Here is a 16,589-nt window from a genome sequence, read left to right on the forward strand (position 1 = left end):
GGCCCGGTCGGCTCGCCGCTGCCCCCTCGCCCCGCGCGCCGGGCGCCCCGCCCGCCGCCGCCCCGCCCTCCGCGGAGTCACGTGATGTTTTCGCCGCGGTGCCGCCGCCGCCGCCCGTGAGTGCGAGTGGCCGGAGCGACCGGGGGGAGCGCGGACCGGGCTGGGGGCGCAGGAGGCACCGCCCGCTTCCCATGCACGGGGCGCTTCTCCGGTGAGCGCGGATTCCCGCTGCCCGCCCTGTGCCGCGTCCCCGGCGGCACCGGACCCTGCGTGGCCCCTAAGATGGCGAGCGGGATGAATGGCCCGGCCGGCGGCGGCGGCGGTGGCGGCGGCAGCGAGGAGGAGCCGGGCGCCCGGCATACGGGAGGCGGAGCCGCGCCCCAGCAGGAGCCCGGCGTGCTCGGCGCGGCGGCGGGCGAGGGGGAGCCGGCGGCGGGCGAGGGCGGGCGCTGCCCGTCCCCTCAGCCGCACCACCTGCTGCTGCTGCTGCGGCGCTCGCCCAGCGCCTCGCTGTGCCCGGCGCCCGAGGCCGCCCCCGCGCCCGGCCGGGCCATTCCCTCGGCGGGCCGCGGCGGGCAGCCCCCCCCGGCGGGCCGCGGCGCCGGCGAGGACGTGAGGAAATGCGGGTACCTGCGGAAGCAGAAGCACGGCCACAAGCGTTACTTCGTCCTGCGGGCCGAGAGCCACCTGGCCCCCGCCCGCCTGGAGTACTATGACAGCGAGAAGAAGTTCAAGAGCAGCCTGCGGGCGGCGGGGGCCGGCGGGGCGGCCGCGCTGTGCTGCCCCCCGCCCAAGCGGGTCATCCCCCTGTACCAGTGCTTCACCGTGAGCCGCCGCGCCGACGCTAAGCACAAGCACATCATCGCCCTGTACACCAAGGACGAGTACTTCGCCATGCTGGCCGAGAATGAAGCCGAGCAGGAGGCCTGGTACCAGGCCATCAGCGAGCTCATGAATCAGAGCAAGAGGGGCTTCCTGGAGCAGGAGGACCATGCTGATCAGCAGGTGGATGAGGATGATGAGCACTACGGGGCCACCCTGAGGCCTGGCACCGTGTTCAAGGAGGTGTGGCAGGTCAACGTGAAGCCCAAAGGCTTGGGACAAACGAAAAACCTCACTGGAGTGTACAGGTTGTGCCTCTCCAGCAAGGCCATCCACCTTGTCAAGCTGAACTCGGAGGTGCCCTCTGTTCACTTGCAGCTTATGAACATTCGCCGCTGTGGACACTCAGAGAACTTCTTCTTCATTGAAGTGGGCAGATCTGCCTCTATTGGGCCTGGGGAGCTCTGGATGCAAGTGGATGACTCGGTTGTTGCCCAAAATATGCACGAGACTTTTCTGGATACGATGAAAGCTCTAAAGGCCTTTGCAGAGTTCAGGCCCCGAAGCAAGAGCCAGTCTTCTGGTGGTGGCAGCGGTACCAATCCCATATCCTTCATCACCACCAGAAGGCACTTGGGCAACCTACCCCCCAGCCAGACAGGCTTGCAGAGAAGATCTAGAACTGAGAGCGTTGCTGGAGGCACTCCTCCTACCACCAAAAGCAACAACTCCTATCGCTTCAGAACTTCCAGTGAAGGAGAGGGAACCATGACTAGACCTTTTAGGTCAGTGACTGGGAGCCTGATACACCTGAATACTGCAAGGATGAATTTGGGCCGGCAAGAAGGGAGTGGAAGGTACGTGAGAGCCGCTTTCAGCTCATCTTACCACACCAGGTCTGCTTCGCTGCCTGTTTCTCATTTTCCCTCTACCACAAGTCCCATCAGTGTTTCTTCCAGCAGTGGCCATGGTTCTGCTTCGGACATGCTGACCAGGCCTTCTAGCTCATCTGTTTGTGGTTCCCCAAGTGATGGGGGATTCATCTCCTCTGATGAGTATGGCTCCAGCCCTGGAGATTTCAGGTACTTTAGGGTGAGGAGTAATACACCAGATTCCCTGGGAAACACACCACCTATCAGAGAGGAGAACTGTCTGAGTGAGTACATGTCCATGAATAAGCAGCAGGGAGATGATGGCTCAAGAGATGATTATATGGAGGCTGAGAAATGCTTCAGGAAAAGAGCTTACTCTCTAACAAAGCCAAATTCTGTGGCAGTGCAGCAGAAGACAACGCAAACTACAGCTTTGTTGGATGAAGATTCTGCAGGAAATCATGGACGATTACTTTACTCTGAAACACCAAAATTGAAAGATAACCATGAATTGGAGTACAGTGACACTAACCTTGATTCCATGTGTAACCAAAGCAGGAGTAAAGCCAGGGATGATGGGTACATGCCAATGATGCCAGGAGTCGCATCTTCTCTATCCAGCACCAGCGATTATTTGCCAATGACTCCTAAAAGCATGTCTGTTCCAAAACAGATTAACAATTCCTGGTCACCATCTCAGGTCGACTCCCGAGGCTATATGATGATGTTTCCAAAGGGCAGCTCTTCACCTGTACGAAGTCCTTTGACTGGATTTGCTTCTAAAGGAAGTAATGAGAAGATTGTAAACAACGAGTACATGGATATGTCACCTGGCAATTCAGTTCCAAAGCACCCCGGTGATTCAAATTACATTCATACTGCTTCTGTTTCCAAAGGTTTTAGTTCATATTTTTCTTTGCCCCGAAGCTTTAAGGCGTTATCAGGACAAAATGGTGACCACAGTGAATATGTTCCAATGTCTTCACCTGGAAAACTCTTGTATGGTGCACCAGAAAACGTAAAGGGGGTCAGCAGTGAGACTCTGGCTAATGGCATCTCTAAATTGCCGACGTTGAAGGGTTCTGATGAAGGACTTGGGCAGAGCAGGGCTGCCAGGCCCACACGTCTGCCCCTCGGCACGAGAGGGAGTAACACCATCCCCAGGATGTACGATCGCACAGTCCCACCCGAGCCAGCCAGCCCTGGTGAATACATCAATATCGATTTTAATGAGAAGGCGAGTAACACGCCCTATTCCTTATCTGCAGAAGGATCTCCATCATCTCTGGGCTCCAGCAGTGACCACAGGCAGTCACCGCTCTCTGATTACATGAGTGTTGACTTGGATGTGCAGTCACCGAAAGCAGCGAAGGAACTGTCGAACTCTCTGACAGATATTTCAATTTATGCAAGCTCCAGTATTCCTAGAAACCAACCAAACCCTGACTATGCCAGGCTTTCATTTGGTGCTGCATGTGTTAGCACGGCAAGTAACAGGACTGATGACTACACTGAGATGACGTTCAACATGGCAGCCACACCACCAAGGCCATTTGCCACTGAATCTGACAGTGCTGGAAAGATGGGCAGTCCTTCTTCCATCGTTAATAGACTCTGCATTGTTGATCGATATGCTGGTAGCAGTAGCTTCTCTGTCCCTAGCTCTGACCCTCCTATAGGACCGAAAGTGATTCGAGCTGACCCTCAAGGCAGGAGGAGACACAGTTCTGAGACGTTCTCTTCTGCTGGGACTGTGACCACCTCAGCCTCTTTCTTTACTGACAGTAGCAAAAGACACAGCTCTGCCTCATTCGACAACGTTTGGTTGAAACCGGATGAAAACATTTCTGATGGTCAGGAAAACAAAATGTCCAGGGATACCTCAACTGGATTTCAGAATGGCTTAAACTACATTGCTCTGAATTTACGTGATGACCCTCTAAGCTGTGAGGCGAGTACTACAGCGCCAGCTTGCCATCTCCAAAATGGTACTTCAGGTTTGGACAGTGGAGCTTATGTAAGCATAGATTTCAGCAGATCAGATGGGCTGAAGTGTAACGCGAGAAAAGGTTTGTAACTTTAAAAGCACTTCCCTTTCATGCTTGCTTAACCATAGGAATTAGATTGTCTGCTTAGTGCTGTCTTCAGAGTGGGGTAAATGCTTTTTATAATCTCCTGTGTTATTCTAGTACAACCAGTTTTGTTGTAGTGCAGCATCTGAACCGCTGAACAGCAGTGAGAGGGGATGTGGTCCTTGGCCTAAAGCACTTATGTGTCTCTTCTAGGCAGTCAGGGGTGTTACCAAACTGTCGTCTGCCTTTTTTTTTTCCCCTTTAATTAATTTTGCTAGCATAAGCATTAATGGCATTTCATGTTGTGAATTCTTGTCCTGAGGTTATAGTAGCTCTTTTCTTCGCTTCTGTTTTGCTGTTTTTCCCTTCTTGGAACTAGATGACTCTTCATTTTTTTTCCTGAACTGAAATTTTTGTTATTTAAGACCTCAAAATGGCTAAATTTGGTTTAGACCCCTAAATTGGAGGCTTAAATATATTTAATGTTTCTTTTTAATGTAGTTGAAATACATATTACAGCTTTTTTTTTATGTGCAAATCTGCTCAGATTTATTTAGCTGAATCTTATGTAAACAGAACTCAGTTTTTTCCCTTGAAGGTTTGGTGGCTGCTTTTGAGCTTTGGTCCCCACAGCATGTTTGTATTCTCTGGAGAAGGCTGAGAGCTTGGCTGACCAGTGTGGAGGGGGGCTCAGGCAGCTCATGGCCTTCACATTCACCAGCTGGGGCTCAGCTGAGCTGTCACCTTTCCCTGGGATGTGCCTTTTGTGCAGCAGGTGAGGGATGCCTGTGGCTGAGGAAGAGCAGGCTCTGAGCAGTGGCTTCAAGGTCTGGGACCTGCTGGGGGAGGCTGCTGCCTTTCAGGCTCTCAGTGTCTGGCCCAGCGGTAAGGTAACGCAGTTTGAAGTGGGCATAAACATAAAGGTGTTGCAGGTGGGGAGGAAGAGTATGGGGAGGAGGAGGAACGCTCCTGTTGATGTGATAAGCTCTCACGGTGGGAGCAGAGCCAGTCATTAGTGGTGTCACTGCATGTCCCCCGGCTGAGCAGCCGTGTCTGTGAGTGCTGGGCTGGAACTCTGCAGGAACAGTCATGGCTTTGGTGCCAGTGACCCACTGAACTCCTTACAGTCATGCACTCTCTGGTAGGAAACCATTCTTGTTGGAAATGATGCTTTCCCCTCTTTGCAAATGTGCATATAGTCAGTAATTGTTGGATACCAGGAGGAAATATTTAATCATGGTTGGACATTGATACTGGTCTACTCTGTCCACAGATAAAGCAGTAAGGGGGCAGGCTGCTGCTGACTTTTTCATTTTTAATATTTTTAGTTACAATCTTGAACGCTGAAAGGATTTTTTTTTTCTAGTTTTGATTTAAAACTAAGTTTCTAAAGGTAGCAGGTATTGCAGGAGCTTAAAATTATGTAGCTTTTACTAGTGGAAAGTAGAAGCCTGACTCAGCTCGCATGCCATTCAGAGTCTGGCAGCACTGCTTGGGGCTGCTCAGAAATGTGTGGTTTGCCTTAGTGGTTTTTTTTCCTCTGCTTTGTTTTGTTGGTTGGAATCAAATTTAGAAGACGTTGAAAGTTGCCAGTCCAAGAAGTGCTTTCTTCCAAAGTCAGTCTTTCAGCACTTCAAAGATTTGTCTGCTAAATCTGCAGTCAGAGGCACACTGATTGCTGCAGCTAATTTGTGTTTGTTTTTTCATGTTTTTTTTTAAAGCACCTCCAAAACCAGCAGAATTTTAAACTTGTTCTTATTCCCCTTATATGACTAAAATCTGTATTATAAAGTATTTTTTTACATAATTAGGACGAAAAAAGAACAAATATATTTTCCTTTTAGCTATATTGTAAATATTACATTGAAAAATATTTTACAAGAGATACTGTGTTTAGAAATTGTGTTTATGGTAAGCATTTTGCTTACTGTTTCTTGCAGCAAAGTATCTGCAGCCCTGTACTTGGGGATTTTTCCTTCCCTATTACAAGTTGCAGAGGAGTGAGAGGCATAACAGCTGCTGGCTTTTGTTGGGAATTGAAGTTTTCTGGAAATGAAATGCATTAAAAGGAGGCAGAAACAGTTCTGTGCAAAAAGCATGGGCTTTGCCAGGAAATCAAGCATCCTTATGGTCCTAATGAGAAACACAAAATTATACAAGGCCTAACAGTTTTCTATGAAGGCAGTGTAAAATATTTCTGGTGTATAGCAGGAGGGTAGATGGGGTGTGGACACTTATCACTTGTAGGGGCTCATGAAGGGGTGAACAGATTTTGGAATAGTCCCGGCTAAAAGCAGCTTACCAGACTTGAATTTAGTTCTGCAAATTGGTGGTGTATGTCTGTTTCTCAGGAGTGACTTAAAACTCTTGATTATAAGGAAAGCTGTTTATTTTCACATATGAAATCATGTCTCTGAGCTAGAGCAAGCACAGTTTTAGGAGTCTCTATTCTTTAAACAGCTTATTGGTTTCTATGGTAATAAAGCTTTTATTTTAATATTTAAGAAGTTTTCTGTAATCCAGAAAAACATTTTCAGATTCCAATAAGTAGTGAAAATAAAGCTTCAGTCTTAAACCTCATCTCCTGAAGAGATGTAGTATGCCTTTAGATAATTTATATTTTTAATACTTATATTTTTAAAACTTAGCAGAACTGTGTGCTGTTTTTCTTACTGCATCTCACTTTTTCAGTCTCTCTGCCTGAAAAAGTGCTCTGTAGGTAAATCCATTCTTAAGGAAAATATTTAGCAGATGTATTTACCCTTGACTTCCTAGAAAGGAGCTATCCCATCTGTATTAAATTCTGACAGGTAGAGAACTTCGTCTCTTTTCCTTGAACTACATTTTTATTGGAAGGAAAACACTTCCCAGCTTTGGACTGTTTGCTTTTTGTTTTTGTTTGCTTAAGTGGCATATTGTGTTCTGTGACTCAGCTGTGTTCTCCAAGCTGCCGAGGGTGGGGGAGTGACTTCCAATGCATCACTGCTCCCTCATTGTAATTCCCAAACTACTTTTGGTTCAGGTTCACTGATGTGAATCAAACTTTTTGTTTTCCCCTTCTCCATTCATGACATGTATGGAGGAGGGGGAGAGCACAAACATGGAATGGTAACTAGGCCTGACTTGTTATTAAACTTTTTTTAGGGGCTTAGGCAAAGCTGACCTCAGGTTTTAGTTGATAATGATAATAAGAATATAAGATACTGATTTTCAATGCTTGCAATTTAAGGAGGTCATTAGCAAAACAATTTCATCATGAAATTGTTACACAATATTGAAGCAAGTGGTTTGCAGTTTTGATTACATGAATCTGAGTCATGACATTTTGTGCTAGGAGTACAGAACACTAAAGCTACTTCAAACAGGGCTTAGCTAATGTATACCTTGTTATTGGACCTTGTAGAAACTAAGCAGGATAATGAGAATGGGCAGTAATAAAATACGTAATGAGTCCTGTATAATACAAGTTTCTTCAGTCTTAATTAGAAATATGATACCTTCAAAGATACCCTGGACTCTAAAACCAGCTGTTTAGAGTAAATGTAATGTTCAGCTTAATAGCAGCTCAGCTATTTTACACCCACTCTTCAATCTTATCTGCTACTCTGTGGTGCTTACCTGATATTCTAGCACTATGCTGTTATTTAAGATGTTCTGTGAAGTGCAGGATTATAACATAATTGTTCCTCACCTTTTTAATCTCTCCTGTTCCAGACTGGGTGAGAGTGCTGTGTATACTTTAGGAAGCTAAAAGGAAGAAAAACAACAACAGCTGTAATGCAGAACTTATGTTTCAAATTGTCCAAATCCTTTCCAATAGCTTGCATATTTCAAATGCAAAATCTGGAAGAATATAAGGAACAGTATATACTTTAAGAAATTCAGAAGCTGAAAGTTTTAGCTATTACTAATATAGTAAATTACAGTTTATGGGATATGAAGCAAATAACCACTCCTTTTGGGTTTCTAAGTAGTGGTTTTAAAGTTTGTTTCAAACTGAGGCTCTTCTGTATTGGCAGAATACTTAAGGCAGGGGCCCATTTAAAAATAATTTGAAGAACTCTACTGCAGCACATCCAAATGCTGCTGTGTATCCTACATCTTTGAAGTAGTGCTGAGATAATAATTCTTAAAAAAACCCAAACAACTCAAACCATTTTAATCTTGCTGTAACAGATGCCACTTTAATAATATTGGGTAACTTGCAGCTATGCTTAAAAATACCCTGAGTAATTTTTTCTTGAGTAGTATGTGAGCTGCTGAAGGCAGAACAGATTTTTGCCATGTTGCGTGGGAGTGAGTTAATTATGACATATTTGACCAAGAATCAGTTCAGTTTTACTGGTACTTTGGTGAGAAAGTCTGAGACAAGAATGTTCCCTTACCACTGAAAGAGAATGCTTACTTGGAATCAGTGTTGAAATACTTCTGGAAATCAGCTTTCCAGACTTCAGATCCATATTGCAGCTGGTGACGTTTGTCTTTTTGGAAGTCTAAAACCTTTCCCTTGTAGCTGTCTAGTAGGTGAAAGCATTGGCTGCAGGATGCAGGGAGGTCTGGGAGTAATCCACCATGGGTTCAGAGTGCTTTTTGTGGTTGTTTTTGGGTTTGTTTTGGTTTTTATTTTAAAGTCTTCTGTTGAAATCTTAAATGCATTATTACCTTTTCACTCTTCCCTCTACAGCTTCACATTTTCCCCTCCTGCCTTGGTGTCTGAGGGCCCCTTGTTCCCCTGTTGCTGGGGCAGCAGGTTGGAGCTGCAGAGGGTGGGCAGCGCTTTCCAGAGGCTGTGTTCCAGCATGTGATTACTGGGCTGGTTTGTCACTAGGTATTTCTTTGGGGTTTTTGTATGTCCAGTGGTATGTTAGCAGTAGGTAGAGTTTGGGTTTGCTTTTCTCTGCATATGGTCTTTTTTTTATGAAAGGATCTTTAATACATTTTCGTCATTTTGATTGCTCGGGGGAGGATTTATACCTTGAGGTTTTGGGTGGTACTAAAAAGAGCTTATAGTGCTGTGTTGTACCTTGGTGTGTGTGTGCTCTGTTTGTGGGTCTGTGGTGCTCCCAAAACCATGCTGAATTCTGTTGATTGCACTAACAAGTTTGTTTTTCTGAGCTGAAGAAGGAAACAAACTCCAGAGTTCTATTTTAGCTACTGTTGTGATCAAATGTGGCATTCTTCAGCTCAAAGGAAAATGGAGTGATAAAACTGGAAGGCAGGTGTGAGAGTGTCAAACTCTGGAGCCTGAGGATGTACTGGTACTGCTGTTTTCTCTTAAAAATGGCTTGTTGTCTTACAACACAACCTTAAATGGTGTGCAGTGACTTGGCTGGAGAGCTGCTTGATGGTCCACCCTGAAAATTTGCTCTTTACCTTTTTTCAGTTTACATTCTAAATATTCTCAACAATTCTATGAAAATACAAGTTGCACAAGTTGCACTGTTGTCTTGCAGGTTTAGGCAGTGACAAGGGAAAAATGGAGAAGTGTGTTCCAGTTTTAATCAAGCCCTGCAACTCTGTGAAGGTCACTCAAGCTTAGGGATGGGTTATGATTTACTTGAGAGGCAGAGCTGTGATCAGGAAGGGATTTCTGACATACTTGAGGGCAGTGGGAAGACAAAGGTAAATGAGCCTGACTCATCAAAGGCATTTCAGAGGTGTTCCTGAGTATCTTATCTAAATGATCTTGAACATATTTAAGTGTTTGGATTTGTGGAGATTTTGCTTCAGGTGTAGCATTACCCCAGGAGCAACAGGGTTAGTAGACTTAGCAAGAATTTTCTGCCCTCTTCAAGTCATGAGCTGTATCTTAAGGGCCAGAGGTTGCTTTTGCTTGTTTCCAGACATTATTTTTCTGTTGATTTAGATCTATGGTTGGATGCAAACCATTGAGACTGCACCTGTGTGTATACATGTGTTTTGTGTGCCAGTGACTCGTGAGTTAAGTGTGAGGTCTAATCTTTTTTATTCTTCCAAGAAGAGAGGGTTTTTGAAAGAAGTGGCTTATACTGAAATTACTATAGTTAAGATTTGGCTGTAATTCCAAGGTAAAGATCCAATTTAATGTGACTCAAGGAAACTGAAAACTTTAATAAATTACTGCTAAAGGTAAATAGGGGTTGTATTCACTGCATAGTATATGTATGTTATGAACTTCTATAAATACCTAACTGAATTATTATTTAGGGCATAAATAGATAAGAATAGTACTTCCTTTTTGCTAGGGTATGAAAGGCTGATAAATATGCTGCCTGCTTGGAGGAAGGCTCCTTTTTTATTAGAACAGAATTTTGCAGAAAGATGGAGAATATTAAAATGCCTTTTTTTTTCTTCTGAAAATTGTAGGAAGTAATATTAAAAGGGCTGCAAAAAACGTATTAAAATTGGTTTCTGAATTTATTGAGGCACTGTTGAGGGATACTCTCTTTCCACAGGGAATAGTGTGATTCTGTTCCTGTACTCATGCTGACCCAGTTTGCTTTTTTGTTTAGGTTCTTGCTGACCAGATGAATTAACCATGTAACTTTTTTTTCCTGCTGGATAGCCTGAACCTGAAGGATTTTTTTGGGAACTAGTGCTTCTTGTTACCCAGATCTCTTAGGCTAGCAGGAGTTTGGGAAGTTCTTAGTGACAGTGAAGCAGATATTGTATCATGGATAATATGTCCTGATTGCATTCCAGCCCAAGCAGAGCTTTTCTTGTGGGCTGTGGGATAGGTCATTTGTATGAAACCCCTGTTCAGGCTATTGACAGGTGCTGGCATTTCTGTGTCCTGTATGGAATTATTTTGAATCTTTAGTTATCTGTTAGAACAATTTGTAAGCTCTTTGCTTTTCCAGTAGTACATTGCTCCGTAACAACATTTGTTTTTTGTTTAAAATTTTGTGTGAAATGCTTTGGGAGGCCTTTTTTGTCTATATTTCACTGTGTGATTTTTTTTGGGTGGGTGGGATTTGTATTTAGGTGTTTGTAGAACAAGATATTTTTAAATTGCAGATTGTGGTGAACAGGAAATCAGTTAGAAATGAGCTGAAAAAACGAACAGATTTGATCTTGAGGTCATTCAGACATTATTACAGCAGTGTGTTAATGAAAGCATGTAGCTCCAGACAGGATCTCTACTTGTTGTGGAACCTGAACAGGTAGACAGGATGGAGGTCCCCATATGGTGCCACAAATGTAAATGTGTTGGTCCCTCTCCTAAGGAGCTTACAGTTTAAAGATGAAACTAAAGAGATGGATGAAACCTAATGTGCTGGGGTGGAGAGGAAGATAGAGATCAAGGCTGCTGCCATTGGCAGAGTCCAGATAAGAGCCTGGAAGAGATAAAAGGCTGCTGAGAGTGGCTCTAGGAGAGGAAGCTGGTGTAGGCACTTGGAAGGGTATGCACATGGCAGGGAGCAAGGGAAGGCAGTGTTGTAATGGTTTAAATGACTTGAAAAGGATGAGGTGAATGTCAGAACACTGGCCAGGATATTAATCTTGGTAAGAGGAATGTGGGCCAACATGTATCTCTGAGTTAGGAACACGTCCCAGTGTTTACTTCTCCCTTTTAGATGTAGAATGTGATTTTTTTCCCTGTTTTTATTTATTTTTCCCTTCTGTAAGTTAATTTTCCTGCAGACCTGTGGCTGGTAGATTTGGTGTGAGCAGGTATGCATACCAGAACACAGGATCACCCAGTGCAGCATCCCTGGGCAGATAATGTGGTGTCTGGGGACTGGGGCCTCTGTTCTTGGGGAGACTTTGCTCCAGAAGCAGCCAAGCTGGTGGAACTGCCTTGCCATTACTACTGGCTTGTTCTTGGGGTGTTTTTAGGTGGCATCTCTGAGTTTCAGGCAGTCTTCTATTCTAGCATTGGAGAGAAGGCACAGTGGGGCTTGGAAGATAGTCACCTTTAGGATTTATAACCAATGTCCCATCTCTAGGTCTGCATGGGACCTGCTCATTGCTGCTGGGTGCTGTCAGCTGCAGGAATGACACCTGGGGAGGCTCGAGTGCAGCACAGTCACTTTCACTGCAGAAAGTGACTTTATTTCTGTGTCTGTAGATCAGGTTGAACCAACGCTGCAGTGGTTTGGGGTAAATCTGGAAGTGGTGGCAGCATCAAGGCTTGATTCACTGTTGAGGGTATGAGTGATTGAAGTATTAATGTTGCCGTGTTCCACAAGGCAGACCCTAAACAAGAGTTGGACACTGTTGATTAAATGTTGTCTGTGTTAGAGTCAGTTTAACTCTGTCCTTGTCAGCTCCCAAACTGCTCCTGGAAGCTGAAGGTCCAATCCTTGGCTCTTGGGCATGTCCTGAGGTTTGAGAAGATGTTGCTTCGCACAGGCAGTCCAATCTGAGCCTTTCTTTTCCACTCCTGTGTGAGTCAGGCTTTGGGGTGTCCTAATATTAATGGAGAGTCAATAATGTAGAAATTAGCAAATGTAAAAAATTGATGCGTGCCACTGCTGTGTGTGATAGAGAGTGACTGATAGCAAAGATCTGTTTATTTTTCTATGCTGGCACACATGAGCCTGCACAGGTGTGTGACTGTGTAGGTATTTGGCTGTGTAGTAACTTTTGTCTTTGACAATCATTTATGGCACTAGAGGTGGAAGAAAAAGGTGGTGCTGAATGCTTGCAGGTGTTGAGGTCTAAAGTGGTTGAGAAGAGGAAAGGGATGAATTACAACAGGTGAAACTCATGTAGAAAGGAAGTTTTGGGAAAGGTGGTTTGGAAGGTGGGGAGCTGTTTCATTAGTCATGAGTGACCCTGCCCTTTCTCTTGCTTGTGTTCCTGAGAGCAGTTTGGCTCACTCCAGCCCCAGACCTGTGCCTGCAAGCAGACACTGCCCAGCAGAGGAAGAGCAGGGCAGGTGTGTATAATGTGTGTATAATACCTCCCACAAACACACACCCAAGCCTCTGATTTTCTTTTTTTTTTTTTTTTTTTCCAGCTTGGGGGATTTTTTATAATTCAAGTCTGTTTTATAATTCTTTAATCCAAGTACTTTTCCAGTCTCTCTCTGATCCTTTGTAACCTTGTATCCACAGCAGCCCCCAATCCATCAGGACATGCTGCCTGCAGTCCTCTGCTCATTTTGGACCCTGCTCTGCACCAGCTTAGTTTGGCAGCCCCTGGTTGAAGGGAGAGATAACAAATCTTATCTTTTTTCTCCAGGCCACTTAGGATTGTGTAGATGCTGTGCCCTCTGTGCCTTAGGCTTGTCCAGAGTGTTGTACCACATGCAGTGTGGACCTGTGCTGTAATCTGGGCTTTTAAAATTGCCTGTTATGTTCTCTGCAGGCTGAAGGGTTCTTGTTAGCAGTCTGTTCCTCACTGGGAAGTGTCACACCTTGCAGGAGTTTTCTCTGCACCACTGAAAGTTCCCAATATTCCAAGTCCTTTCTGGGTGCAGGAGGCAGGGCTGTGTGCACAGAGGTGTTTGCTGTGGCTGGTTTCTCTCCTGTTTGTTTCCAGACAGTTCATAATGCCCACTTTGCAGCAAGAGCACAGACAGGAAATATTCCTCTCTATTGGCACTCAGAGCTCCTGACCTTTGTCACTGGAGCAGAGGGAATTGCAGCAGGTGGTATTCTCAGAAGCCACACAAACAACTTTGTTTTTTTTGGCTAAAATTTACCCATATTTTCTGTGGTTCAGGTCAGGTGCAGTAACTCACACACTTGCTGAGAGAATGCTTTTTCAAAAGCAAAACCTTTTTTTTTTTTTTTGATTCTTTTGCAACATGAAAATCTGAAGTTTTGAACTGTGTATTTTGAGGTGGAAAAGAGTAAATTTTTAGTGTTGTTGTGTTATATTGTAATAGAAATTTAGTTTAAAACCTTCCAAACAAACAAACTCAAAAAAATCTCCAATAACTTCTTGTCAAGCTCTCCAGTGCAACTTGAGTTGGTATTAGACCTCTGCCAAAACTGCAGGCAAGTTTACTAATTCTAGGAATAGTATCAGCAGCAGAGATGACATTAGGGAGTGTGCATACAGCCTTCCTAGAAACAACCCTGCTGTTTATTCCAACAGGAAAAGAAGCCACTGTTGCAGGAGATAAGGCATTTCTGCTAAGTGAGGAGAAATTATCTGAAAGCATGGGAGAGGTTTTTAGCTTGTCAAATTGCTGAGCACTAATAGTAGCAAACCCATGTTTTGAATGAACAATTCTGGGATATTGTTACCAATTGCTGTGTTTAAGTAGTTTACCCAGTGAAAAGTGGGTCATGCAGCAGGGTTTTCTTTAACCAAATTCTGTGCTTTTGTTTTGCTTGTGGAAAGTCAGTAAAATGATAGGTTTAGGATATATTAGTTAGCTGATTTTGAGCATTATTAGTCTGTTGTTGGCTGGAAAAAGTACATGGAGTATGTGCTTGGTGGGCAGCAGGTAGCTGAAGAGCTTGCCAGATCAGGATGTCTGTGTGTCAGGGCCTTGTTTGGGTCACCCAGGCACTGTAACTCACATGTGAGGGATGCAGCAAGTGGGTCAGGTTTTGATTTGTATTTGTAGACTTGGTGTCTGCCAGGTGCAAATTAAGAAATTTGGCTTTTCTCAAGTAACTCTGCTTGCCTCTAGCAAGGTCTAAAGCTATGCCATTAAAATAAGAATTCCAAGAAATAGGATAATGGCATGGGATAGAATCTGGATTTGGTAAAATTTGGAGCAAAAGAAAATTTTTCACTAATTTGTGAAGAAGTGTTTGGGCAAATGAGCCCTCCCTGGCCTGCCTGCCATGGGAGGGCTCTGTGTGGAACTGACTGCTGTGCTCCTGCCCCAGCCTGACTGCTGCACAAAATGCTTTTGGATGCCACATTGTGTCCTGAGGTTGTGCTGGGTTTAGTGCTTTCCTGAACAACAGGAATATTGTGTGGCTGTGTGCACAAAGTCTAGGGCTGCTCTGCTGCTTTTGATCTGCATAAATCAGATTAATTCTGATTTCCCCCTAACCTGAAGTTCAGGAAATGGAGAACTTCAGCAATGTTCTCCAGAAAGCATTAAGCTGTCTTAGTCTTTGACATGGAGATTTTAATAATTTAATTATCTTAAATTAATATCTTCTGTAAGCAAAGCTTTTATCCTTTTAGGAATCAATTGCAGAATTATGTCAGTAAAAGCCTTTCCTGTAAGAACAGGTATTATTTAGGATGGATTTCTTTGAGAGAATTAGGGTATGTCTGCTGTGTTCTCAGAACCTCTCCGTATGTTTCAAAGTGTCCTGGCCTGTATGGCCTTGATAATTCAGAGGAAATGAAGTGTAAATTCCTTATTCTCATCTCATACATTTTCAAGTGGAACATACTGGGTTTGCATCTAATGAACTACAGCTGATTTATATCTCTGCCCCTAATTTTTAAAAAACTATGTGATTTTTGCATAGAAAACTTGCAGAGTGCTTTCTCAGTGTGTTAATTTTAAATAGAACATCTTTCAGCAATGCTGCCACCCTGCTTTAAATATTTGCCCCTTAGTTTCTCTTCTGCCTTGTGATCTTTTTCCTCTGATTGTTCGTCAGCAAAATTCAGACAGCTGCCTGTAGTTTTATAGTCTGATCCCATCTTAAACTGATGAATTGAAATGGAATTGTGTAATGAAGAGAATGTTGCTTCAGTTTTCCAAACTCTGCTTCTGTATTTCGTGTGATGAACTTTGAAAATGTTTGGATACTGTCTAGACTTGGTTTCCATATTAAACATTGATAAGAAGTTGAGTTTGTATTATTGTCAATAGTCTGAAGCAGTAGAGCTCAATTTTGAATAAAGGCTGAAGCTTTTGTGCAAAATCTATTAATAGAGCTGAAGTTTGGATAGAAAACCCCAGTGTAGGGTGCAATGCAATGAAAACTACTTAGAGTAGTGTATTTCTGGGCTGCCTTGAAAGGTTTTTTGCAGAGGTTTTTTTTGCTGCTTTTTTGTTGCCATGATCAGTTATCAGATTTATATATTTTTTGACTGTAGATTTTCTTAGAAGAGCTTGTGACTGTCCAGGAACAGCTGTGTGTTTACACTGCAAGAGAAAGTTCTGTCTGATCTGGCTACCAAGCTTTACTTGGTGGCATTTGTGTTTGAGAACTTCAGGGAATGCTGGGTTACTCTGTGAGAATGTCCCTCTTGTCTCTACTAGTTCACATCTCATAATTTGTTTATCTTATGGAAGAGTTTCTTCATCCCATTTTCTGTCAGCTTCCTTTACTGTTCAGTCAGTGCTGAGTTAAATCCATTCATATGGGATCTGGTATGAAGTGTTAATCTGGTTTTTATTGTTGATCAGCAATTCTCATATCTGTACTATTAACATAGGAAATTGATGTCTAAGGAGTCTTACATTGAGACTGAAATAAGATTATTCAGCTTCACAGAAGCACTGCTGTTTTCTTCAAGCACTGCATGGCCTCATTAGGTTTCCTTCACCAACTGGTTAATGAAAAGATGGAAGCAGTTCAGGTGTGGGAGAGAAGAACCATCAAGAAGCTTCATGTGCAAGTTCTTTTGCAAACTCTGAAAATGAGGCCCCGTGACCCAGCCCAGCTCCAGGGATGGGGGTTTGGGAATCCTGCCAGGGCTCTGCTCTGTGGCTGTGGCTGCCCAGCTGCCTTGGGCTGGGCTGCAGCCCCCACTGCTGTGCAGGGCATGTCTGGGGTGCTGAGGTTCCTGCTGGGTCACCTGTGGGCCTTGGGCTGCAGCACAGATGGACCCCTGAGGTGGCCCTTGGGAATGGTGGCGGCTGCAGCACTTTGTGGGAGGGATCTTGCAAGACTTCGGTCTCCTCTTAGATTTCAGATGAAATATTTCTCTTTTATGTGGTCAAGTTTCACAAGTTGCTCTTAGC

General features: G+C 44.2%; 1 protein-coding gene across 1 annotated transcript in view; it reads left to right on the forward strand.

Moving 5' to 3' along the window:
- The window catches only part of IRS4 (insulin receptor substrate 4), a 22,195-nt gene continuing 5,606 nt past the window's right edge, over positions 1 to 16,589 (forward strand). Inside the window, exon 1 of the mRNA XM_005484473.4 lies at positions 1 to 3,763. Within this exon, the coding sequence (XP_005484530.2) occupies positions 283 to 3,763 (3,481 nt within the window). The 5' untranslated portion in view covers positions 1 to 282. The remainder of the gene's footprint in view (positions 3,764 to 16,589) is intronic.

This window comes from Zonotrichia albicollis, chromosome 14, assembly GCF_047830755.1.
Source record: "Zonotrichia albicollis isolate bZonAlb1 chromosome 14, bZonAlb1.hap1, whole genome shotgun sequence".
Taxonomy (NCBI): domain Eukaryota; kingdom Metazoa; phylum Chordata; class Aves; order Passeriformes; family Passerellidae; genus Zonotrichia; species Zonotrichia albicollis.